The sequence below is a fragment of the Idiotropiscis lumnitzeri genome, chromosome 6 (genome assembly GCF_059441095.1).
Source record: "Idiotropiscis lumnitzeri isolate Australia: NSW breed Sydney's pygmy pipehorse chromosome 6, RoL_Ilum_1.0, whole genome shotgun sequence".
NCBI lineage: Eukaryota > Metazoa > Chordata > Actinopteri > Syngnathiformes > Syngnathidae > Idiotropiscis > Idiotropiscis lumnitzeri.
The window spans coordinates 10080283-10106828 of NC_142396.1; the positions used below are offsets into that span (position 1 = coordinate 10080283).

Here is a 26546-nt window from a genome sequence, read left to right on the forward strand (position 1 = left end):
CAGGAACATACGCTTTGCCATTTAACAAAAACATACACAGTTGCGTGTCTAGTGTTGTTACACACCTGCTTGGACACCTTCAGCCAGGTCTTTTTGAGACGGAAGACAGAACTTCGGTTGAGGGATGAGGTGATCTCGAGCACGGCGTTGTAGTTATGGAGACAGCGGCAAATGTCCGCCACAGCCACCCATTTCTCAATGACCGCCACTCGGGTGACCACGTCGTCTGAGCGCAGGATCTCTGTGGCGATAAGGTTGCTTATCTGGCAGAAGAAAAGACCAGAGAAGAAAGGTTTACAGTGCTCTAACGGGGTTCATCTACCGCAGCACTAATATATTGCAGATTCGTTTTGTGAAATGCGGACAAAACAACACTGTCATATCAAGACTTTAAGAAACTTCTGAGGCATTTTTAACCAATACACCATGCCGCTACATTTATTCTCAAAGCAATATTAATCATAATACCATTTTTGGACTAGTGGGGGCACATAGAGCATATTTTTGCAAAGAACATCTTCGACTTGACTTCCCCTTTAAGGTCAAGAAACAAAATGCCACACATTTCCCATCACTACTCTACAATGTCATCCTTTCATCCCTTCCAAATAGACAACATTTAGCCTCTCACAAATAAAAAACACAAGCACTTTTGGCATACAGGTGTTTCAACAATTCAAGAGGTTGATTTTGATCTGAACAAGCCTGCACAGATGAGAGGCAAAACATTTTCTAAGACAACAAAAACAGAGTTATTGTGATTGTATTGAAAAGAAAACTAGTCTGTTTTTCCTTTTCAGCTTTTTCCTCATTTGAGCAGTCTAGAGTTATTTTCATTTCCTGGTTGGCTGCTGGTAACACATATAGAATATAGAACACTTCATTGCGCTTAAAGCACTACGATAGCCTCCAAGCATGCTGCATCTTTAAAAGCGACTGGTATTTAGCGTAAACGACAAAGGAAGGTCTTGGCGATTGAGAAGAAGATAACACTCCTGGTTATGAGAATGAGTTATGTGGCCGTTAGATTGAAAACATGGTGTCAACTCTACACATGACAATGAAACCCATTTAGATATAGTCACAGCACACAACACCTCCCAATACTGTACACTTGACAGAAATTCTATACCGTACATATTATGCTTGTATTTTTGGGAGGTGGTGGTTTCCATGTGTTTAAAATTCACTGTATTCTCAAAACTGTCATGACTCAAACGTGACATACATCGTTGAAGTGCTTTGTGGTCCTCATAATGTAGGGTGTCTTCTCATTCTTGTCATTCTTCATCCAGCCTTGACCAAAAAATTCCCTTTCAAGAAAAGTAGCATTTCTTTTAGAAAACTTTTTTTTTTTTTACTTTCTAACAAAATGAATCAAGACAAGTCATTTACACTCACTCATATGGGATGACCTTAAAGACCAGATGGTCCAGCAGGGTCAGTTGCTCTGCAACCTCCAAGGCTGAGTGATTCTCGAAGGGGTCGGCCTTCCTTGAACCCACCTGAATGGATCAAAGCCCTTATGATCAAGTTGGAAGCTTGTGCAGTTGGGCAAGAAACTCCAACTCCCCGCCATCGCCAATATCTACCTCGGAAAAAACTGAACTCATGTAACTAACATGCCTTACCAGCTGTGTGACGTCTTCAAGAGCAATTTGATTGTCACCATGATCATCCTGAGTTAGAGTTCTGACATCACAAAAAAAAAATGCAGACGTTAAAATAATCTAAGATGGTGACTGTGGCCTTATAGAATAAATATTAGTGTGGGAATTCAATGACACACCTGATGATATTGGCAGCTGCTTTTCTCTCTTGAGTTAGCAACTCAGGATCATGCATCACTTCCTCGAGGAAGGCGATAACCTTTGTTTTCAACTCATTGTTGCTCTCAAAGTCCTGAAAGAACAAAGACAGATACGAATAGAATTAAAGGAATCATTTTTAACTTTATTATATCAGGAACTTTTATACCTATTTTTGGGATTTGGAGTTTTTGTTTCTCTTATTTATCTAAAAGCATGTGTCTGGAAATGTATACTACTCTATTTGCAACAGCATGGATTAAAGATGGAGTTTGAAACTGTAAGGGTTTGGGCGTATGTGTGCATTTGCTGCATACCAGTGATTGCAAAATTTGAATCAGCATCCCAAATCAGTTCTTATCCAGTTGCTAATTGTCTGAGTAAAATGTATTCCTCATGAAGCAGAATGAAGGGCGTTTTTCATTCCTGTCATGAGTTGAGAATATTTGGGAAATCCTGATTTATATGATAGTTTTGTAACATATGCATCAGTGTATGCTAATTGTGATTGCTGTTACATGGCTTGATGATGTTGGTAACACGATCCTCTCCAGCATTGGATTCCGGCACTCAAATGAGTCCCATTTGAAAGAATGAATTGAATATTTAGCATCCAAGCTCAAAAAGTTGTATTTACCGGCGAGTGTTTGGAGACCCAGTGTCTGAGAACATTCAGAACTCTGTTGGTTGCTGCTCGTCTGATCACAAACTCTTTGTCGCCATTCCTCTGATCTGTTGGGAATCCTGTATGGAATATTTGAAGAGACAAGCAACAGCATTCCTTTATGGAGGGTTTGACAGTTTACATTCTCAAGGATATTTTGACAGTGGAAGTGTGTGTATTGTGCCACCCCATTGACTAATACAAGACACGAATGGTGCTTTTGGAACAAATGGTGGAAGTGCACCTGTGCTGGCGAGGGACATCCTTCGATATTTCTCCTTGGTGGGAGTGCCCTCATTTGCTCCGGCTGTAGCAATGGCAAAGGCGGAGGCAGCAGACAGAGCACTGCGGTTGTTGTCCAACTCTCGACATGAGGACATCACCATGCCGTTGTTGTAGGAGAACAGCGAGAACTCTGAAACAGGATTCAAAACACGTTTGCATCAATTCTTCAGTTATGTACTTGACTTTGACGGTACTGGACTCAAACATTTCTAAATAAAGTACACCACTTCCAAACAGGACCACATGTTCATCAAAAATGTGATTTTATGACAACAATTACAGTATATTTGATATTATTGTTTGTCAATAAAACATTATGCACAGGTTAAAATTAAAACTGTGCATAATTGCAGAGAAATAAAAGCTGTGTACATATATCAGAGTGGAAAAAAGTCACATTAAGAAAGAATTATTTTTCATTAAATCATGTGTGCCTCAATTATTAGCACTTGTGATTTTAATTCATTGCATAAGTGCCTATTGGAAGGGTCCTCTCCGCTGCGCCCTCCTCTTTAGCTCCGTTCACAGGTTCTCAATAGGGTTGAGGTCTGGGGACTGAGATGGCAATAGGAGGAGCTTGGTTCAGTGTATGGTGAACCATTTGTGCAATTTTCAGCATGAGCGAAAAAAAATAATCCAGAGGTGCCTATAATTATAGAACGCATAGTTTATGCATATATTTGACATTTTTATGTATTTTGTTTTTAAATTTAATTCCGAACAATATCTATGGTCACTGATGGTGTAATGCTTCATTTTCCTGGCTTCCATGCAAGCAGCGTGGGTTCATTTTCCACTCAGTGGCGAGTGTGAAAGGTTGTTTTAGTCTATTTCTATACAGTATATGTCCTGTGATTGTCTGATGAGCAGTTCAGGGTGAGTAGTATGCTTTTCTTTTTTTACTCTGAACAGGAGAAGCGGTACAGAAACCTTTTGGGTAAAGGGAAAGTATTTCTGTTCTTGCTGCAGTATTGGCTGCCAGTTCTTCCCAAAGTCTCCACTATGGGGCTCCACAGACCAATGCAACTGTCCTCTAGCCTCTCCTCTCCAGCAGGCTTTGGTATTCAAGATGGAAGCAGCTAAATATAGCCACCAAATATCAGCATAACAGAGGAATCAACAGATTCTGCAGTCTGCTATTTAAATCCCGAGAACATAGACACATCATAAGAGGCGAGAAGTCCTACACCGTGAGGGCCATTTCACTTGATTCCAGGGAGGGCTTTTGCTTCTAAAGGCATTTTTCCCTCCCCCTGCAATGTGGCCGTGAGATTTAGGAGGCACAGATAATCTTGGCTGCAGTGAAACAGCCTCATTATCCGTGGGTGGAAAGGGAAAACACGCTCTCAATGTAGTTGCTATGACACAAGTTTCCCTGACACCTACTCAAGCCAACACTGGCTTCCCCTGCATGTTCCTAACCGTCGACTTGTTACCTAAGCTTTTGACACAGTGCCACGTCTCTTTTGTGCATGCTTTCGCACAAAGAAGATTAATCAAATTCGGTTCAACCACTCAATCCCAAACAGCAAAACGTTGCGGCTCTTTGGATTCTATTTATGTCCTGAAAGCTCGATGCTGCTGAGGGTGAGTTGGGGTGGGCTATATGCGTTTGTATAACACACTGCCTTGGCGTAATGACGTCACAGCACTCAACGGAACAAAATGTACCTGAGGAATTTTTGCATTTGATGTTTTTCGGGGTGGTTGGCGACTTTGTAGGCGAGGCTTCCGGGTCGGCGTCATCACTCTGGTTTTGATCATTGTCACTTTCTTCCCGCACGGAGAGATCTGCACCACAGCATGACAATAAAGTCACAAAAGTGGACTTCAGAGAGATTTTCATGTTGGTTAGATACCTGGTAGTTCAATGGGGACGTATTTAACCCACCCTGCAATTATAGAAACCATACTCAAGGCTCAAAACAAGCGGTTTTGCTTCGCAGTTCATGAAGCAAAATTTGCATTTTGTGCCTCATCAAAACTTGTCGAACAAAACCTATGGAGTTGCTCCAAAGTCAGTAATCACTGCTTCTATGGAGGCGATAAGTATAATCCTCACGAAGGGATGACGAGGAAAGATGGAGAAGCCATACTAATTGCTAAGCTAACCTAAAATTGCCACATAACTGTTTAACTACGAAATTAAGTGTTTGGGTTATAGAGTACACCTTTCACAGAAGTCTGCATGGCTGTAGCTGTGTTATAGTGCAGAACATCCACCTTTGAAGAGCAAAATAGCTGGCGAATTAATAAGTGTCGGGACCCAGAAGAGAGTACTGAGTTATGATTTTCACTTTTGAGGTCTGGACAAGAAATTTTCTCAAAATTACATTACTGTAGAACTGAAATTTACATATGTAATTGAAATTGCTGCACTCAAAATATTTCTGGACAAGAAAATACAGTTTCCTGCTATGCATTATGTAAATTTAAGAAATAAAAACACTTTATTACATACAAGAGAAAAACAATTATTTTATTTCTTTTATTCATCTTGTTTTTTAAAAAAAACTTTCTTCATTTCGCTGGAATTAACCTACAAAAACATTGCCCCTCAAAATTAGAACGTTGCTCCTCAAATTAATAAAGGCTTAATGATACATAGACGCGCTCTGATAATATAAGAAAAACGCTGGCACTACTTGATTTCGAAGGCCCTGGGCAGATTAGTAGTTTAACATTGCAAGTTTGGAACACAGAGTTGGAAATCTGATTGGAAAATGCTTTCCAACATTCACTTAGACTTACTGGAAGCATTACAACCAGGAGAAATGCTCCAAAATGAAGGGAATGGGAAATAAATTATTACATTTCACAAAGGAATATTTAAATTTTGGTTGCAAATGTAGGCCAGTAATTCTGCTGTTTGTGCCGACCCAGCACACGCACCACTGCTGAGGCCAACTTACCTTGTTTGCACACTGATGTCTCCTCCGTCTTGTCTTTCTTGTCCTCGCCTTCATCTGGTATTTTGCTGGTAATCGGGCTGGACACATAGAGTTTGTTGATGTCCAAGGTGGTCTTGCTGAACGGGGACATGGAGGAGTACATGCTTGCATAGCCATTGGAGGAGCAGCTCAGGGCAGCCAGGTCGAGAGCTTTGCCCCCGGTGATGATAGGGATGTTGAGGGAGAGCTTGCGTCGCCGGTTCGGCGATGAGTTCTTGGCGATGGCCAAGGGAGGAGGAGAGGAGAACTTCCTGCTGGCCCTGGGGGAGCTTGGTGGCTCTCCGTATAGGAGTTTGTTATTCTGACTGCTTGCAAAGAACAACTCCAGGGACCTGCATCACAGCCACATATATGCAATTCATTGAAATTCACGATTGAGGAATATGTCTGAGGAGCTTTGCTAAATACGCATCCCTCCTAAATTATGTATGCAAACCCAGTCTATTTGCGTCCATGTCTGGTCGATTCAGAGCAACATACAGTGCAGGCTGCGGTGTTGCAGGAAAAAAAAAAAAAAAAACTCCCACTCTCTGCCACCCTCCTGGCAACCTCATGGGTTCCCATAAATAGCACAGCGAATGATAGTGCGCATGGCCGCCGCTGACACAAGCAGTCGAGTGTAGGTGTCTCACAGTGACATGACAAGTGCCGTGGGGTGGGCAATGCTGCAGGGCGTGGGCAAAGGGAAGCTGCAGCTGATCATAACCCCGCAGCGGGGGGCTTCTGCCTCGGGCCTGCGGAGAGTGGAGTTAGCCCCACCGCAACGTTCCATCAATATTTCACACCACTGAGTTTTTTGCAATGAGGAGAGATGGGAGGGAGGTGAGGGTGGGGTCCTGCAGCAGTGAGCTTGGTTGCCATAGCGCGACGGAGACCAGTTGAGACACTTCCAGACAGCCGAGAGACCGGGCCCAATTATTGTCTTTGACCACGGAAAACACACACATATTTGCACACACTCTGTTCGCTTTGCTTGATATACTCTTCATTATAGATTGATTGGCACACACTTTTGTGACTTCATATTAGGGCTAGACCAATGAATCGGCATTCAATTAGCTAATATTAGGACTTATAAAATTGCTACAAAAACCTGCTATTTTTTTTACCATGTTTTGGTTTTCTTTTTCTAATGCATAAACACAATACAACCTAAGACTTTGATAATGACATTCAAACATTCCCCCCTAAATACGAAATAAAGCAGGGCTCAGATGACCTTTTTTTTTTCTTTTTTACTAGGAGCACAATAGTCCCTATCCTAAAACTTTAGGGGCGTAAGTAGAACTTTTTGAGACATGACAAGTCGATTTACAAAGTAGATATCCACTCCACTTGTTTTCGTTGTATTACTGATGTATGGCAACAAAAATATTCAAGTATAGTAATTAAAAAATAAATAAATAACATTTACTAAAAATGATTCCTGAGGGTACATTGACAGACTAATGCAATTTCCAATACATTTCTAAAATTCAATGAAAAGAAGAAAATATTCTTGAAGGTCTCTGCTGTTTATAGTGCATGTTAGAAATTAAACTGAATTCCATAAAAAGTACTTATGTTCAGATGTTTTTTTTCCCAAAAACATTTAAGCTATCTGGTCCTTTTTTATAATTTCCTATGCAATGATCAGAACTGTGGCAAACTCCGCAATTTACCAACCGGAATTATTGGCAACATTGTCCAAAGGGCCCTACTCAGCGTTAAGGTTAGAATTAGGCATAGTTAGGGCAATTGATGAACTGTACTGTATATGAACTCATCGTTGAGGTAGCCCTTACGTATGTGAATTTTATTAGGTCTGCATTACGACGGATTCTTTGCATTCCAATGGAAAAATAAAAAAGTTTTATGGTCCTGCATTGGTCCTTTATTCATCCATGTGAATCAGGTGATGCTCAATAGTTCCTCTTTTCTACACTTAACTTTTTTTTTTTGCATATATTCCCGCTTGGAAAAGTATAATCATTAACCTCCTATGAGCCACATTAGCCCCACTCCACCACAATTTCTGATTAGATTGAGAAGGATGTTGAACATAACGAATATGACTCGTTTTGCCATTCAGCAAAGCTCTCAATAATCCAGCGAGTTAAAGTAGCCTGACTCACCGAGCAGGGATTGCGCTGATGGGCTTCTTGTAGATGGTGATGAGTTTATCCAGCACCACATCAGCAGTGGTGAACACGCGATAGGAGTGCAGGAACGTGTTGAGGAAATCGATGGAGAGGAAGCGAAGGTCGGTCAGCCTCTCCAGGAGACGTTCCACGCTGGCATAGCGGATCTGCAGCACCTTGCAGGAGTTCATCATCTTGCTGAAGCGGATGTCCACATCGTCGCAGTACAGACTCGAGTCGGACCTGCGCGGAAGAAGACAATATGGACGTGATTTGATAAGACAAAATTTTTTATCCAGAAATTATGGATTTGAAAAAAAAAAGTAATGAAACCCCACACAAGCACAACAAACATTCCTAACAACCTGATTAGATATGACAGAGGCATATCATATTGAATATTCATCGCTCCGAGATGTGCTGGATCAGATTTGAATAAAACTTGCTTTGATATTACTACTTCTGATCCTGAATACACTTTGGTTCAAATTATATAAGATTGGTGTATGTCAACTGATTTTGCATGTGAGTGTGTTTATAAAAGTATTTGAGCTCTTAGTTTGGGGGTTGGGGTCAGGTTTAATGTTGGCGTAAGGGATATAAAATGTCACTTTGCAATTTAATCATGATAAATGCATATTTTCAAAAATGGTTAGTCAGTGTTAAATGTGTTAAACAAGCCTTGAAAGCTTGCTATTATTTAAATGCTGTGACAGAGAATTTGGAATAAACAGAAATAAAAAAAAAAATAAAAAGCATACATTTTAGAAAATGAATTTAGTGAAAAAAAATAAATTATATGCAATTAGATAACAAATAAATTCAAACTAAACTGTAATTGGCTGGCAACCAGTCCAAGGTTTGCCAGCCTGTCACCCAAAGTCAAAGCTGGGCTAAACTTCAATTCATAGTAAAAGGAAGTGGCATATAAAAAAAAACTAAAAAAAATACAATAAAATTAAAGTGTCTCTGTCTCCAGTGGAATAATTTTTCACTACGATACAAATTTGAAGAAAGGTAATAATATTGTCGCTATATAAAGGTTTAGACATATATATTTTTTTGTTTGTTTGTGGCATTGGAACAGCTTACTTGATCATCTGTGGGACGGTGACTTTGGAGTTGTCCTCAAAGGCGTTCATCATGAGCCCATTGCAGCGGATGTTGTCAATGCACTGTGAGACACACAGCGGAGTGCAGTCAACATAACAGTCAAGGCCACACAAGAGCATTACTAAAAAGAAAAAGGGGGAAAAAAGCTGCAAAGTGACGCATGGCGACGTGCCTGGCTGATGTCACTGGTCCATGCTGACTTCTCCTGCCTGGAGGAAGCCACCAAGATGACTGTAAACGATTGACTGTCCTTTGGCTCCACCACAATCTTGAAGTCCAGGTGCTCCATGTCCTGGCCGCCTTTGTCTGATTTGGCTGAGGACAAGGAAAATACTCTACAATATGAATTCATTCATGTCATTCAACAGAAAAAGCACACTTGCGTCATGCTTAGGAATACAATGTGCATAAATTATGTTTTTATTATAATACAAAGATTTGCTCTTATGCGGTTTGAACAATGATGTAATATATATTTAATAATTTTTCATTATGTTTGATAAAACCGGCTCCATATTATTACATTCCTGCAAGGTGCAATGCTCTGTTATGAACAATACACTCACACTCATCATCAGTCCCCTCAGGGTCCTCCATAAGAGTGCAGTCAATGAGGGAGACAACGCCATTCTGCGAACACACAGAGTACATTTAGTATCTTTCCTCATGCCAGCCTCAGTAGTCTCTGTGATCTTTACACGTTAATAATCAGCACATCAAGTGATTGTGATTTGTGTTTCATTTTATCAATTTTTTGTCCCGTTATTAGATAAATATTGATTCACAGGTGCGGCAAAACTACTTCAGTTTCCTCATTCTGCGGAAGCTGTGTGGCGTAATTGTCGCCTCTATTTAACGTCTGATTGTTTTGTTGTAGATGACAAGGATTCCGTCATATCCACTTAATAGGTGGGGTTAGTTCACTCATTTTTTATTTATTGTATCACTCGTGGCTTTGGACCACTTTGTGAAGATATTGTAGGGCAGACGTTAGCTTTCGTGATGCTTCAAAGGCTTTTTGCACGATGGGAGCTTCATGTGATTGCAGACTTTAAAGTACTCGGCTGCTGCCATCTTCATGTCCATCTTAATCAATGCCAGTGTTAAATTGAGAGTATTTTTACGCCGTATTATGTTGACATGAGTATGCAATAGCAATACAATATATAATAAAACTTGAAGGAAGCTGTCCCTGGGAACTCAAACAAGCTGGTATTTTTTTAACTCCTGTAGAGTTGTCAATGTGAGACAGCACAAGGATATCCACAATTGTTGTATGTAAAATGAAGAAAAAAGACAAATGTATAACTCTTTGACCGTGTGAATAAAAGTTAAATAAGCATTATTATTTAAAGATGGGAGTTTTGTGGCCTCATTTTAGTCACCCAAACATCAAACATCCCCTTTCATGTTGAGCAATGTAAAGTAATAGACAGCTCCACTTTGCTGCCCAATTCAAAGTGACATCAAGCGTCTGCGCCTTCAAACATGAACAACGAGCCTCAGTGAGCATGGGAGGTGCCGCTCGTGCCTCTCCAGAGGTCACGAATGCTGATAAAAGTTGCCCAACCTTGTCGCCTTCCCTCTGATGTCCCATAATCCGCGCAATTCAAACTCATGGGACAGTTGAGATACTGAGAGAAGCTTGGTCAGCAGCTTGAGCCCACCTTGGTGAGATGAAGCTTTCCCCCAGACCCTCTGGTGCAGATGATTAGATGCTTAGAGAAGAGAAAGCACTGTCTTTCCCCTTCCTTCTTCAAAGACAGAGAGCCCAGACGCCCACGGGTGATCTTGCCCTTCTCGCTCAACGGCACCTGGATGAGAGAGCCTGAAAGTGCAATAGAGACACAAAAAGAAACAGGAGATACATACACTGTATGTAAATATAAAGAAGTATGTCGTGGAATCTTGAAGGTTGAAATAAATTCTCCAATTTGATTGGATTTTTTTTATACATAACTGTCACCATCATTAAAAATAATTTCATTAAAAATAATTTAATACAATTTTAACATACAAATGTGGAATAAAAAGAAAATCACTACAATTTTAGTATGTTAAAATAATAAAGCATTCTTTAAAGGCTTAATTGGAATGACAAATGAGGAGGGTATAAAAGGTATAGGAGCTAGCCAACTTGACGTTAGCGTGCTAGCATCTGCCATAAGCAGCTAATGTCAGCAGTTAAAGACACAGCCTCAAATTTACTGTCTCTTATATCTGGTTTTAACATTCCAAACTGCCCCATAATTGTTAAAAGAATTCCACGCTAATAAAACAAATGGACAATAACAGTAAAAAATGAAAAAAATAACAACAAACAAATAGCAAGTTAACGACCAGCTAGCTAGAAGCAAGCATGAGCAGCTGACAACATGAGCTTCAGTAAAAAACAGCCTCAAATTCTTAAGCCGGAATATCTTTTCACACTACACATGTTTTTCTTGGCGTTCGCCACAGGGTAGCCTGAAAAACCCTTCCCGGTGTAAGTTTGCCCATATTTGGATGTGCTTGTGTCGTGGCCTACAGGAAGGAACAGCGATTCGTTTTCTGCTGGTTAATCTATTGCTGTCTTTCTCTGTTCTGCAATCACTCAGCCAGCCTCACTCTAACTAGGTGCGCCCTCTGACGTCACTGCATTGCCACTCTCAAATTTAACATTTTTCAATTTGTGGGTGTGTCGTACCACAGAAATCGTTAATGCTTTTAATATTTTTAAAACAATAAAACACTTTCTGGCACTATCGTTGATCTATCGATGGCCACCTAGCTATAAGTCAATATCAGCAGTCAAATGCACTAATTATGAATTTACTGTCTCTCAAGCTTCACAATCTCGAGCATGGTCCTTCTTTTGGAATCAGTGTCTCATTGACAAGTTACAAAAGGACAAAGAAAAAGCAAACCGTTGGTGTAATTGAGCTCAAGCAAAATCTAGTGAAATGTTTGTTTTATTTTTATTTTTTATCTCAGCTGTATTCAGTACTTTTTCTTCTAAGTCACTTTAGATGGATTGGCCACGTTTGTATTTTTTCTCCTTTTTGGGCACACCTTATATTTCGCAGATTCATTATCAGTTTGCCTCAAGTAGTGCTATCTAATTAAAGACTGTCCTCGACACTATTTCAACTCCCTGTAAAATGAGTTTGTTAGGACTATTACCTTGTCTTACAAACGTCTGGCTGGTGTCCAGGAGGATCTCGCAGCCTTCCACGATCATGCGCTCGATGGCCAGGTTCTTCCGGATGTTCTCTGTCTCGCTCACTTCGTCGTGCATGATTCTGAGGAAAAGAATGACTGCTTTCAACTTTTAAAAATGTGAACACAAGTGTTCGACCGTTGCTTCTTATAATATTCTACGAGACATCAGAAAGTGTATTAGGTATTTTTTTGTCCATTAATTCAGAAAAACCTCTGAAGTTGGACCATAGAGAGGTCCTACTATATGTATGTGAATTTCAATAAATCAAATTATTGAGATTACTTAATATATCTTAATTTATTTCAGTACTTCATTTTAAAAAGGGCAACTCGCATATTACAAGGATTCACTACACAGTCTGAACTGATGATTTTTCCTTACTGCTAACAATGAGCCATAATTCAGCACATCCAGATATTACATAAGAAAAAATAAAAAATAATTTTAAAACAGAAATGAGGTAGACCTTCAGTATCTGTGTTTAATAATTCTTTATAATAAATGCTTCGATGTTTGAATAGAGCTCCGGTGATCCCCTCTCTATTCATGGTTCACACTTTGTCCTCCTTCTATAGTATCCAAGATGCAACAAGACGGCACCAAAGCCCCTGTCTAATGGAATTTTTTAAATTGGTATCAAGGAAGTAAGTTGAAGTAATTAATTTAGACTCGAGTATGTTTAGCCTGGCCTGTTGGTGGAAGTTACTCAAAGTTTTTACTTCATGCACAGTGAATAAATAGTGCATTATTTCCTTTTTTTTGCTGGAGGTGAGAAATGATGTAGTCTAAGGCATGCCAGGTCAACTTCCAACACATGTTCAGTAACTAAATATGGTCCCTGGTACCATAAAGGCCTTTTGAATTAGACGTGTCTCATTATTTTCATTTTTTTTTTTCATAATTGAAGATGTATACTCCCTATAAAATGTCAATGGCGATTACATTTATTTTACCTGGAAAGCTCTTCCAGCTTTGATTTGGCGTAGTCCAGGCTGTTCCTCTCTATGTGTTCATGGGGCGTGTGGGCAAGAAGTTCATGAAGTGTAAGGATGTAGCGGGGAATCTGCACACAACAACAGGGGGGAGTCACGCAGCTATTACAGCTAACGTGCAAATGCACACGCACTAGAATACAGAGATGCAAACGTGCACACACATTAATGAGAGGCGGATCAGAGGTGAGCGCAATCTCCGCTCATCAGCAAAAATTTATTATCAACGCAGCACAGCCGGCAGCATAGGCCCCAGCAGAGTGGACTGTCGGGAAAGTGCATATCTTGCCAGCAAGGAGCCATTATTGTAGCCTGCGCTCCAAAAACAACAGCTTTTTATAGGCATGAACAACACCATGGGGGAACCGCGGGCCAAAACAGACAATGTCCCGCTGTTTAGGTTGGTGATCAGGTGTGCCACAAGAAGGCATCCTGTCTTTAATCTGTCTAGATTATTATGTGATAAAAGTAAAAATAACAACAAAAATACATTTTGAATAATATCCCGCCATCCATTCATTTTCTAGACTGCTGACTTTGGTTGACTAATAATGTGAGGTTTATCACTAGGATAATTATGGATGGGTAATGATTAAGTGAAAAAAATGTAAATATAAGTGCTCACCTGGAACATGGGGTAGGTTAGGAAGGTCTCCAGAGTTCTCTCCTCGCAGTCGGGCTTGGCCTCGTACTGCTTCAGCAGCTTATCAAAGTCTCGGTTCTGCTTGCAGTGAGCCAGGATCTGGAGGCTGTACTGGTGATTCCTCACAAACTCCTGGTAGATGTTCAGCATAGGCAGCAGGATGTCGAACAGGTCGGCTGGCCAGGTAGTTTGAGTTAGTACTGTGATGCATGATCTTGATACATTCATGTTAAAGCTAAATGTAGTCCTTACCCAGCACCAATGTTGGCCAGCTGGCTATTCTGGCTTTTAACCCCTGGTAGAAGATCTGATGTAGAAACATGATAGTTTCACTGCAAAAAAAAAAGGGAAAAAAATATATTAAATCAGATTCTCATCACGCAAGCAATTTTGGTCAGTTTTCCAACATCCTGTGAAGTTGTACAGCAGTGCTGATTGAGACGGGCTGCTTGTGAGCGTGAATGTGCTCCGATGAGCGTGTGGGTGGATTTCCATTAGGCCAATGAGGGGTGCATGCAGATTAGTGTGCAAGATGAATGTCCAATATTTGTCTGAAGGGTGAGGAAGAGGCAAATGAATACTTACATGTATGTAGTCAATTATAACAAATTTATGTACATTTACATCTCTCAAGATAAAAGCTCTCATAATATCTTGAACACTCAAGACTGTAGAGTTGATCGTGGACTTCAAACACCTTCGCCACAGCAGCAGTTCACATTGTCCAACTGCTCTGTGTCAACCGTGGAGACCTCAAGTTTGTAGGAATTACATTCTGTCAGGACAGAACGGACAGGACTGCGGAAAAAAATCATCAGTACTCCCCTACCCACTCTTGAGGACTTGCACACTTCAAGAACCAAGACAAGAGAACAGAAAATTCTCCGGAAACCCCCAAATCCTGGCCACCGCCTCTTCTAGCTCCTCCCCTCAGGTAGGTGCTATCGAACCATCCGCACCAAAACCAGCAGACGTTCAAAGAGCTTCTTCCCTCTCGCTATTAACTCCCAAAACAGTTGACTCAAACTCTATAGTGATACTTTGTAAATGTTTTCCAACATTACGGAAAGACTTTCAATACTTAAATATATGTCACGTCTTTGTTTATCGTAGTTGCTTGTTACTGTAATACGAGTGGCGCTCATATGCCCGAGACAAGTAAAGCTGATTCGGATTCGGATTCGATGTATCGCATAATAACTCTGTACTGGTAAATAAGTAGACTCCAATATTTCTTTTTGAGGTGCATGTATGAGCCCTAGTTCTTCAAATCAAGTGTAAAGGGTACAAAAAGATCTTTAAGGTGACCATCCAATGACAATCACTATATCCATAAATATAAAACGATGACGTTCATTCTAAGAATAAAGTTTGCGTGATTGTAACAGTGATTGTAAGTCCATATCATGGCACATGAGGCACATTTCGATACATTAAAAAGTTGTTTTCAGTCGTTCAATGTAAAAGTGACACTTTTATATTATGGTAGATTCAAACCTGTTGAGGAATATACTGCTGACGTCATCGTGGGTGATGGGCGGCTTCTTGGAGCTGGCGGCCATGCGGAGCGGCCTCAGGAAGTTGTTGACCAGGATGTGCAGCTGCTGCACGTACTCGGCCTCCGAGTCCAACATGCTGAACACTACCTGGTTCCTCTTCCTCATGCTCTCGGCGTGCGGCGAGCGGATGTAATCCTGGATGATGGTCTTCCACTTCCTCCTGCAGATCCAGCCGCGCAGGAAGCTCTGGACCTGCAGCCGCAAAAAAGCATAAGGTCGTTTCCCATTTCCAAGATGGCGCAAAAAAGTGCTTTACCTTTTTGATCTTCTTGATTTCTGAGTCATCCTCAGTCGGGGCCGCCGTGGGACTGGCGTGGATCTTCTCGTTATCTTTTAGCAGCCCTGAGATCTGTCAAGGGGAAACACCAATAGTTTAACGTTAAATACTTCTCATTTGCTATCATTTCAATACAGTGGGGACAAGTGATCACCACTTTGGAAAACAAAACCATTTTGGCTCAACCAATTTGCAGCGCTGCATCCATGTGTAGTCACATTGGTCATTTAAAATGCAGTAGTGAGAATTAATAAAGTAACATTACTTTGCTACTGTACTTAAGAATTAAGAGGGCATCAAAGAATGAGCAAATTTCTTCCCAGTGTGATCACTATGAAAGTTAATGGAAAATGGAAATTGCTTTGGGTGCCGAGATATTTTTGTTGTTGTTGTGCAAAGTCATCCAAACTGGTTACTGTCGACTTTGTGGATAGAAAAGGTTGTAATATTAAAATGACAAGCTTTTGTCTTATAACAAAATGAGAGCAGCAATAATTTAAGACCGTTTTTCACCTATCATAACCTACTTGTACAACTCAACTGACATTGCTTTCCTCATTTTGAGAGGACCACCCAAAAAAAAAAAATAATGCATGCAATCTTATAACTAGGTAAAGCTGTTTTAGTTGGCATTCTAACAGAAGCCGTTTGTGCTAACACTGACTGGAACTGCTCATAATTCACTGCGCCTTGTCTAAGTCCCCAGTTTCAGCTAAAAAAAAATCTAGTGCCAAATTGTTTTGCTGCTACCACGATGCTTCATTGTTGGTATGATGTTCTTGTGGTGATGAGCAGTGTTGTGGTTGCAACAAATACATCTTCTGGAATTAGGGCAAAAAAACCTCTGGACTATAATTGCAAAAGGCATGTTTGGCATAAACACAACAATGCTCGTCACCAAAAGAACATCCTACTTCCGTGAAAGTATCAGGAAAAGCCTACTAGAACAGCTGAAAACAATTTGCAGTTAATAGAGGGGGGTGTAAACCTGTGCAACATCACTATTTTAGTTGTTTTTAGTAAGCCCTCTTGAAAAAGATTTTTTTTCAAATTTAATTGAGGGATACAGGTTGGGGGCCAGATTAGTGGTGGCAAACATTTTGAAATTATTTATCTTAGTCTCATTTTTTTTCAGATCACAAAAGTCTGCCATTTGAACAAGGCTGTATGTCAACGTTTTCTATCCTGTTTAAATACATTTAATTGTTTTTTTTACTTTTACTCAGTTCACATAGTACTTCTTCTTTTACCAGAGTATATTTGACACAGGTCTCTGTATTTCGGCCCAAGTACAGAGCGTAAGTACTTGTGCCACCTCGGTTTAAATGCATTATGTTCCAAGTGGTAAAAACATAGACTGGAGCTGCTGTGAACTGTTTGATGCTAAGTGTCTCCATTTGCTTTGTAGCCCAGCGAAGGGGAGCTAATTGCCGTTGCATTTCATTGACGAGATGCAATATAAAACAGTGTTCATGCATATTCCCCTCTCCTAATTCCATTTCACAGGCGTCACATTAGCACATGAAAGCAAAATGACTATTTGATGTGAAGAATGGGGAAGGCAGCCCTGTTGGAGGCATTGTTGTTGAGAGGACATGCAAAGTGTAGAGCTGAGCACAGCGGCCCAACCGACATGCACCAGCCTGTATGTCTCGCACTGGACAGCAAATTCAACCATCAGCATAATCCAAAGCATTTTTTTTCCAATTATTAATGAGTGAGTTTGTATTTGGTTAGCTGGCAAGAGCAGAGGGAAATTGGAAGGAGAAGCAATGCACTAAATGAAGCGTGTCATTTTCGAAGCAATACAACAAAGTCTTCTACTTGGCCAACTGAGACTGATACAAGTGAAAGAACCAGCAAAGACAGAAACATTCTCAAAATGAAAAATTTAGCTGGGGGAGTTTGGGAAATGTTGAAAGTTGAACTGCAAGTGAATTTTGGGGAATTAAATGATAACATTTTCATGCAAGTTTGCATATGGAAATAAATATTGATTCGATTCACCGGTACCACTGTGCACTTGCTAATAGACAATTAGCCAGAGATGCGAATTTAACAATTTATTCCATAGCGTGCCGATAAGGCCATCCGGGGCTGGCTAACGCATGCCGTGTGTTTATGCAGACGAAAGTAAACGTGTCGAGCATCCATCAATAATTTCAACCAACACAACGCAGAGGGCAGGAGATTGAGTTCCACCACCATCAACGAGGGTTACATTAGCAACCTCTTCTACTGATTTTATCACAATAAAATGTGATACAACTTAACAAAATGTTGTTTAACACTTTTAGAACTCGATAGGATTCAAACAATATCTTTATCAAGACATAGTTAAGCTAAAACAGTTTATTGTAGCACATTAGCATTGAGGCCTAGCCTCGTAGCAAGCAGAGGCCTTGCTTACCAGAGCTCGACATGGGGGCCCGTTTGATGGAAAACGTCGTCCTAACAAGCAAGCAACTCGTTACATAGATTAGTGAGTTAATCATTTTTTAATATGATTTTCACGGGAGATTACTTCATTTGTCTCCAAAACTAGGCAGACTAAATCATCCACAAGGGATGATCTTGCAGTTTACCTCCCAATGTCTTTTGCTGACCCCTGCAGGACTATTTTTGTTACTGCAATGTCAAACGCGGCAATCCCGAAGGATTAGTCAGGGAAAAAACAATTTCCATCCCACAATGGTGCACTCGCACCCATTATGACCAATTCTACCTGTGCCAAGCCAAGCAAAATACCATAAGAAAGAAAATTCCACTCATGCGAACATTTAGACTGCGATTTTCACTAGATTTGCACTCAGCACGAAAACAGGGTCGAGGGAGGGAAGAAATTAGTTGACTTTTACCTCCGATTTGAGCCTTTCAATCTCGATTTCCCCGTCTTCTATCTGTTGTCGAAGTTGCTTAGCAACCGTTTTCTCCGTCTCCACAATTTGAAGCAGATGAAGATACTTCTGCATGAGGGTCTCGTGCTCGGTGGCCAAGTTTCTGTAACTGTTAGATACACGCGCGCACAAACGCACGCACACACGCACACACACACACAAGCAGAAGGAACGTACCGTCACTCTAGCGACGGCTTTCACATCCCGAGTGTTGCGGCTCAAATCAAAGCAATCAGAATTTCTTGTGAACAAAGCACTTTCTTCCATCTCTTTGCCGACGTAACCATGGCAACGCCACCCCACTACAGACTGAGCACATCAGTCAAATATTACTTACCCTCTGCTGAGAATTTCTAACTGTACATTTCACTGACGTCCTTTTTTTTTGTTACTTTTTCTTTACCTGGCGTGTGATATGGCGGCCACCCATTCATCGCAATCCTTCACATCTTCTGTGCGTAACTCCAGGGCCTTTTGGTTTTCTTGAGTAAAACTCACGGTGAAATAATACTGCAATAAGAAGACCAAAGGGGTTGACTGGTTAAATGACTGATGGCGTGAACAAAAGTTATATAATTGGGAAGTTATATAAATTGCACCAAAAAAAAAATCTATAAAATAGCAGGACCACTAACCTGAAACTCGCAATGGTGGAGGGCGAGGTGGGGGGTAACCCGCCATTGTTTATTGTTCATAGCAATTTATTTTGAAATCATAAGTCATGGAAAATTCCGTCATCCATCATCTATAACGCTTTAGGCTATACTTTGGCCTGGGTGCCAGCCAATCACAGGGCACATATCGCTCGTGTTGGACGGAATCCCTGCACTTTTCAGAGAGACCTAGCCATTTTAAAAATAATCCTATTTTAAAATAACAGACCCACGTTGGGACTGAGGAAACTAGAAATAGATTTGTGAAAAAAACATCAAATTGACCAAATTTGGATATAGGTGGTTTCCGCCCAACACTAATGATAAATAAACAACATTTCACTTTGTCATTGACACTTGAGTACAAGTTTAGAGTCTTCAACAAACATGCTAGTCATGGAATGTAAGAGGAAGCCTGAAAAAAAAGTCCGGATTCCGCTTTTAAACTCAACAACCTCAGAACTGTGAGGCCGACGTGATAACTGCATTTCCATCATGCCGCTCATGGGCAATTGTAGCATATAAAAAAAGTTTGACGGGGACCGGCCTAAAATATTTAAATTAGTGCATTTTAATTCCCACCTGGAAAAAAATTACCAATTCATTCCAAAAGATGGCAGCAAAGCATTACTTTTATCTAAATGAAACTTGCTTCAACACAGTTTTTTTTCCGCACCAAGATGTCACATGATGGTGTCAATGAGCTACTTTTTTCTAAATGAGTTACTTAACTCACTTCATGATATTGTAGCTCCTTGGCATCTAGATGCCACAGAGCTCCTCAATTTACGTCAACATAGTTCTATTAAACTAAGGTGCCAAAGTGATTTTTTTTTTAAGATATTGCTTCGGCTGGACTTAAAAAAACAACAAAAGATAGGTTTCGCGGTTACCATTTGTGGTCGTTCACTGAACAACTACAGCGGTGACTTGAGATATAAGTTTGTATCTCAAGGTAAAGTTAAAAGTAGGATTATCAGTGTTAAAAAAAACACTTGTCATACGTGTTAAAATTGACAATAGGTTATTACTCAAATGAACTTTTGAAAAATCATTCCTTTATGGCTCCTTTTTATGCCTATAATTACATTTTTATTTTTTATTTCTTAACTATTCATAGTGAGACAAAAATGGGCAATCAGAAACTACATTTAATTTTGGGCAATCTACCACGCATATAAACTTGATTTTGCGAGAAAATGGTGTGACATTGATTTATCTTATCATTTTTATTTATAAAAAATAATGCAATTTCTGTCATTCTGAGGAATGCATTTAGCAAGAAATACACTCAACATGTTTTAGTGGGGCACATAAAAATGATGTGGCGGGTCAGGCCTTCAGTTTGTTGCCTGCGCTGTCGCTGAAGCTCTTCCAAGAGTGTCTTGATTAAAGCTGCTTATGTCTTCGCGTTTGCTTTGGTACTCTGGCTGCCGCACGCGTTATGGAGCAGATTTAGAAGCACACGGGGGCCCGGGGAAGCCACATCTTCTTCTTCATCATCGCCCACTCGTGCAATGGATGGATAGAGCTCAGCGAGGGAAGCCTCCCCCAGCTCCATTCCTGGGATGTCTCTTAGATCCCAGGAGGAAATGCCATAAGACATGGAGGCTGGAGCCACGGCCAATTATGTAACTGTACGATACCTGTTTCCTAGCAACTCGGCTTGACGTGAACGGTCGGGCTGTTGTTGCGTTTTGTGGTGTCACCCGAGTCTTGACGAGCGCACTTGCTTTCTCGCTGTATAGCAGCAGCAGCAACTAATTGGAAATGGTTATGATCCGCACATTGAGCCGTTTTCCACGTACGCATTATTCAGTCGACCTAATCTTTTTTCAATTGGAGCGACACTCCGGTGTTTATTGCCAGAAAACTCGGCAAGGCTTTTCAGGGTCAGCCATGTTTCTGACAGCGTCAAGTGAAGGTGTCATCTCCTCTAATCTTTGGCCCGCACATGTTCAACAGGCGCCTATCAACCTGCGACTGATCGTTATTCATGGCTGACTGCTCCTCCAGCTTCACTTTCATTAGTTATTCATCCTAGTGTTAAAGAGGACCTATTTCTGGCAGAGAGTCGCGCATGTTGCTGTACTTTTTCCCCACTCATGGTTCATCTTCCAAAGTGTCTGGTGAGAGGTAACGCCAAAACACGCTGTCTGCTACCTGTTTCGTGTTTACGGCTGAGTCATGCATCTTTCAAATCATTACAGGTCCTCAAGAGTCGAGGATGTGTGACAGGAGATGATATCGAATTCAAAGGGTTTACGAATGCTAGAGTGTGTCATTCTGGGCCACGCTACAGTTATGGTTGCCCTCAGTGATAGCTGTGAAACCGTGGAAATGTGTTAGCACCTCAGAATGTTATATAATTACCCCTGCATTGGATCTTATTGGTCAATAAACTGATGAAAAACTTGGTTGTAATAAATTAAAGAGAAATAGACATATAGTGAAGATTTTGTTTCGGAAAGGGTTTTGGTTACAAATAAAATGGAGATGACGGTAAACAAAAAAGGGTCAAACAGGAAGAAATGGGGTCGGAAAGAAAGACGAAGAAGTAAATGCGTCCTCAGATGTATTTGATAGTTAAAATCTCCCCCCTCGTTGTGGGTCAAAAGCCATAACAAGAAGTCGGAATGATGTGAAAAAAACGTAAGTATAATAATTGTAGAATCCGATGATATTCAATACAAGAGTTGTGTTTAAAAGTCTGCCTTTACAAAGATAATAATTCTCTATTTCAGCAGATAATTTATTTCTTTCCAGTGATGGCGAACTATACCAGATCATACTGGGAGTTTTTCTCCTTTGTAATATTTTGGTTACCTCATCTTTCTATCAACACTTAGCTATAGAAACAGTGCAAATCTACACCAGTGCCTGATCACAAGCTCAATTCCCCAAAAAAACCCATCATTAAATTAATAATACCTGTTAAAGGAGACAATTATTATCTTTGGAAGGCAGCTTCCTTTAGATTGTGTAGGCGTACCTAATGAGGTGAAGTGAGCAGAGGTGGGTAGAGCAGCCAAAAATTGGACTCAGATAAGAGTACGGTTATCTGACCCAAAAAGGTAAAAGTAGTGCTCCAAATAATTACTATATATATATATATATATATATATATATATATATATATATATATATATATATATATATATATATATATATATATATATATATATAAAACATTTTGTAACTCCATAAATCCATAATTAATTGCGATTAATCACATTTTTCAACTACTATTTTTGTGAAGCTTGTAACATTTATTTACTTGAATAATATCTTGGAATTCATGAAAAAAATCACCAAATATGATATACATTTTATTTCAAAGACTGATCTAATAGCTTTCTTTGATCCTTGATTACAATTCTCAAAACGTATACAGTACATTTAGTTGTGCCCACAAGCACCACACCCCAGTGTTGGTTTGCAAGACCCAGTGGTAATTTGAGGAGGGTGCTTTGTTGTGAGATGATGTGCTAAAGATCTACAGCTTATATCGTACAGTATTTGATTTGGCTTTGAAAAGAATGAAAATGATTTTCTAAGTAAATAAAACTGAGTATTTCAAAATTAATCTCCACAGTTAACACTTTAATTTTGACAGCCCTAATATTTATATATATATGGGCTCATTAGGGAGCGATTAATAAAGACAGTATAATTTTATTATATTGAATTTTGACACTGGCAGAAACGTAGAACTTTTTCGGCAGGTATATACAACAGCGCATGACGCAGAAATTGTCTTTTGTAGACTGTAAGGAATTCCTGTAACTTCTTTTCTATGTTGTCACGCGATTGCCTGGCTTTGTTTGATTGGCGAAATGGATGGAGTCACGTGACGAAAGTCTCTCTGAGTAACTAAAACATATAGATTGATCAAGCAATAATAAATACCATGGATAAAATAAATACAAGAATCCAACAGAATATAGCTCAATGTGACAGAGTTTTCTTTTCAACAAAAATACTCAAGAAAAAGCAAAAGCATTTGTTTGCATTACAACTACACGAATAAGCACTATAGCCTAAAAGTGACATTTTGTGTTTTTCTGTCTCATGTCTACTATTATTGTCTTTTAATATATATACTCAGATTTTAAACGATGCATCACTTTTTGACTCTAGCTATAAAAAATGTCTTTACACTACTACTACAAACGTGTATACTTTTACCATACTTATATCCCGTGCTGAAGAGTAAATAATTTGCTGTGACTCTTCTTACAATGTGCTGCTTGCCATTGTTCGGTAACACGATCCTAGTTTTATTCCATTTTGTCCTCGGTGGGAAAAAAACGCAGTCGCACCACATCCTGCTGTGTGATAAAGTTCTGTTGTGTTTTGTGACCCGTCTGAGTGGTGAGGCTATCTAATTGGAGCCATCAATCAAATACTGATTCCACCCCAAAGATGTGCGGCAACTCAACTTGAGCTTTCCAGTTGATCCCAATCCTTCCCGCTGCATCATTCTTGAGGATGCAAATAAGCATTACCATAGAAACCCTGATCTTGAATGCTAATTCCACTAGAATAAATAATGCAGGCACTATGGAGTAGAAGATAAGAGCATGAGAAATGTAAGAAAACAAGAGGAGGTGATTTCTTCGTTAAAGGTGTTTGCTTGTTTATATGGTACACCTTTGTAATATTTATTGCAAAATTGAGTGCTGCATTGAGCTGGATCAGGGCAGATGTTCTCAACAAGAGCCAGAACTGACTTTGGATCTCAGCCTTATCCTACTAGTCACGTCAATGTTCATAACACGTTTATTCACAGACCAGAAGGGTCATTTTCATATTTATCTTTTTAATTTTGCAGCAAAACAACATAAATGCATCCACCCGGCCTGGTTAATTTATCGAGGCAAAGCACGTGTGATCCACAATGTTGAGGCCGACGGTTTAGTTAAAACACTGACGATGTATAATAAAGTGCTTTTGTGGTGCTATTTGTTTGTGTTATTTCGCATGACCTATTTATTGAACGGAAACCCACTCGGGGCTCTTAAATCAGAGCTGACGGAACAGTGGAACCCTGCTGTGTCTTTTTTGCCTCCAATAAACAATTTCACCACACGATGACACTGTTGCAACGATGACTCTGTTGCAACCACAACTTTTTTGGAGGGGAATCTCTCCACCCATAAAAAAGAAGTCAATTTTATTTATATCGAAAAAAAGTGACTAACCAATGTGAAACCATCACACGAAATATTCACCCATTTTTTCGGCTACATTTCCAATATCCATATTTTAAAAGGAATTAACCGCTGGCTTGCTGCATGCATAAAAATCAGAACACTGCAGCAGGCATTGGCATTAGGTGATAATATTGTTACCTCATCATTAATGCTATGCATGGATTACATAACGCGCAAGACAGCAACCAGCAACCGCGTGCTGCTGCTTCTTTTTCCTTTCTATATTGAGGTCATCGTGAATGTGACAAAATAAGAACACACGTGTATGCGTGGACATTAAAAGGAAAACACGCGTTTCAAGGCATCACGCAATGATCAACGCAAGTGTGTTATGGCGCACGTGTGCGTGTGCGTGTGTTTGCGCGCACACCTGCTTTTCCAAACACTCCTTGGCCGAGAGCGAAGGTTTGGGCGAAGGCGCTCTGTCGCATATGCATCCCTCCAACAGGTACAATCCCGAGGGGCGAGAGCTGGACTCGTTCTCGAAATAAAAGAGCATGTTTTGCAAAAGCGCGAACCACTTGGTATGCCATTTGGTGTTGTCCGAGCTCTTCTTGCTCAAGCACCCGCGTCTTGTTCCGTCCTTCTTCGCCAAAAGCCCCAAGTAGGTGACATGACCGTCATTCAGCCGTATTCCTTTCTGCATTTTTGCTGGAGAGGAGACTTCAGCGTGCGCGCTTACACGGTCCTTACATCATCTCTCCAATGGCCCCGCAGAGGGAAAAAGAAGATAGCCGCAAAGACAAGACTTTTAAGTGAAAAAGCAAGAGCTGCATTGTGAAAAGAACCCCTCGCAGGTCCACATTGTCCGCGGGTGACAGAAAGACAAGATGATGAGGAGGGGGGGCGTGGGGGGGAAGAAGGCAGGAGGTTGCGCGCTCTCCTCCCATGGAAAGAAAGAAATAAATAAAGAAAGAAAGAAAAAAAGATCTCCAGAAAGCAGCAGGCAGGCAGGCTGGCTGCTGAGCGAGGCAGAGCTGGCTCAGGTCACATGACGCATGCTTGGGGAAGCAGATTTCAGCACCTTGGACAGGGACCACACCACAACATGCTGCACCAAGCGCCCCCCCCCTCCCTCGCTGAACCTATAAAAATACATTTGTTGCAGTTCTGCCAGAGAATTAGACCCAATAAGTGCATTTATATGAAAGTAATTGCACATTAGAAGTCACCTTTGTGCTGCTGAATCTCAAGAAGAGCATAGGCTTTTGCTTACACAGGCATATCACCTTTTTTCCTTTGACTTCCGAGTAAAAATGTGAGATGCCGTAGCATCGCCATGTGTTGCTTCTTGTTGTCAAAGTTGCTTAATTACAATTACGGCAAATCAATAGCTCAACCCCAATTAAACCGGATGGTCACTGCCAAGGATTACCGTGACAAGTGTCAAGCTGCTCCCCCACTCACACGAACAGAAAAAAATGTTTTTGACAATTTCAAGTCAAACCTGTAAACGCAACAGTAAGTCTTAGGTGTGTCGAACATATTCATGCATTTTAGAGAGAAAGATGTCCAACGTGTAAGTCTGGCTGGATAAAAGGAGTTATTAGTAATTTTGACTCTGTAGGAAATATTGATCGTATCAATCAGATATTGATGAGAGCCGTGGTAAAGATATATGGGGAGAAGGGCAATAGGCCAAATGGAAGTAGAAATCATACATATAGTGGTTATGGATACTCCTTCCATGTATTTATTTATTTATTTATTTATTTATTCATGTTTATCCTCATTGGGGTTATGAGTGAGCAGTAGCCAATTGAGCAAGAGGTGGTGAAGGATATAAGAACCACCACGCCTGAGGATAAACAACAGCCCGAGAGAACAGGTGTGACTTACGACGTGTCAAGCATTTCTCACCCACTGTGGAGACACTGATCATCGACACATACCTTCAGCCTTGCAAAATATAAATCTTGAAACCAATAACATTTGTTGCACTGCAGTAACGCTCCATCACGAGTAAGAAGATTTCTGAAGTAACATCATCCACTGTCTATTATTTCCTAAACAAACTGTATTCGACTTCTGAGATTGGACTGCAATTCTAAAGATGGGGTTAAAAAGAAGATATGGAATATACTGTACTAGCATAATAACATCATGTAGGATGGAAAATATATATTTTTTTATTATCTGAGTAGTTGCATAGCACAACGATTTAAA

At 40.3% G+C, this 26546-nt stretch overlaps 1 protein-coding gene across 1 annotated transcript in view; it reads right to left on the bottom strand.

The window, feature by feature from the left end:
* The window catches only part of LOC148335166 (ras-specific guanine nucleotide-releasing factor 1), a 28814-nt gene extending 3427 nt beyond the window's left edge, over nt 1-25387 (bottom strand). Inside the window, exons 1-23 of the mRNA XM_088298445.1 lie at nt 24751-25387; nt 18915-19021; nt 18473-18620; nt 15594-15686; nt 15276-15529; nt 14031-14110; nt 13761-13954; nt 13097-13206; nt 12104-12222; nt 10609-10769; nt 9508-9571; nt 9114-9256; nt 8921-9003; nt 7823-8071; nt 5670-6040; nt 4429-4548; nt 2717-2887; nt 2446-2552; nt 1790-1902; nt 1632-1692; nt 1402-1505; nt 1229-1313; nt 66-263 (exon numbers count right to left, since the gene is read on the bottom strand). Coding sequence (XP_088154571.1) covers nt 66-263; nt 1229-1313; nt 1402-1505; nt 1632-1692; nt 1790-1902; nt 2446-2552; nt 2717-2887; nt 4429-4548; nt 5670-6040; nt 7823-8071; nt 8921-9003; nt 9114-9256; nt 9508-9571; nt 10609-10769; nt 12104-12222; nt 13097-13206; nt 13761-13954; nt 14031-14110; nt 15276-15529; nt 15594-15686; nt 18473-18620; nt 18915-19021; nt 24751-25026 — 3411 coding nt within the window. The 5' untranslated portion in view covers nt 25027-25387. The remainder of the gene's footprint in view (nt 1-65; nt 264-1228; nt 1314-1401; nt 1506-1631; nt 1693-1789; nt 1903-2445; nt 2553-2716; nt 2888-4428; nt 4549-5669; nt 6041-7822; nt 8072-8920; nt 9004-9113; nt 9257-9507; nt 9572-10608; nt 10770-12103; nt 12223-13096; nt 13207-13760; nt 13955-14030; nt 14111-15275; nt 15530-15593; nt 15687-18472; nt 18621-18914; nt 19022-24750) is intronic.
* Nucleotides 25388-26546: the final 1159 nt, after the last annotated feature.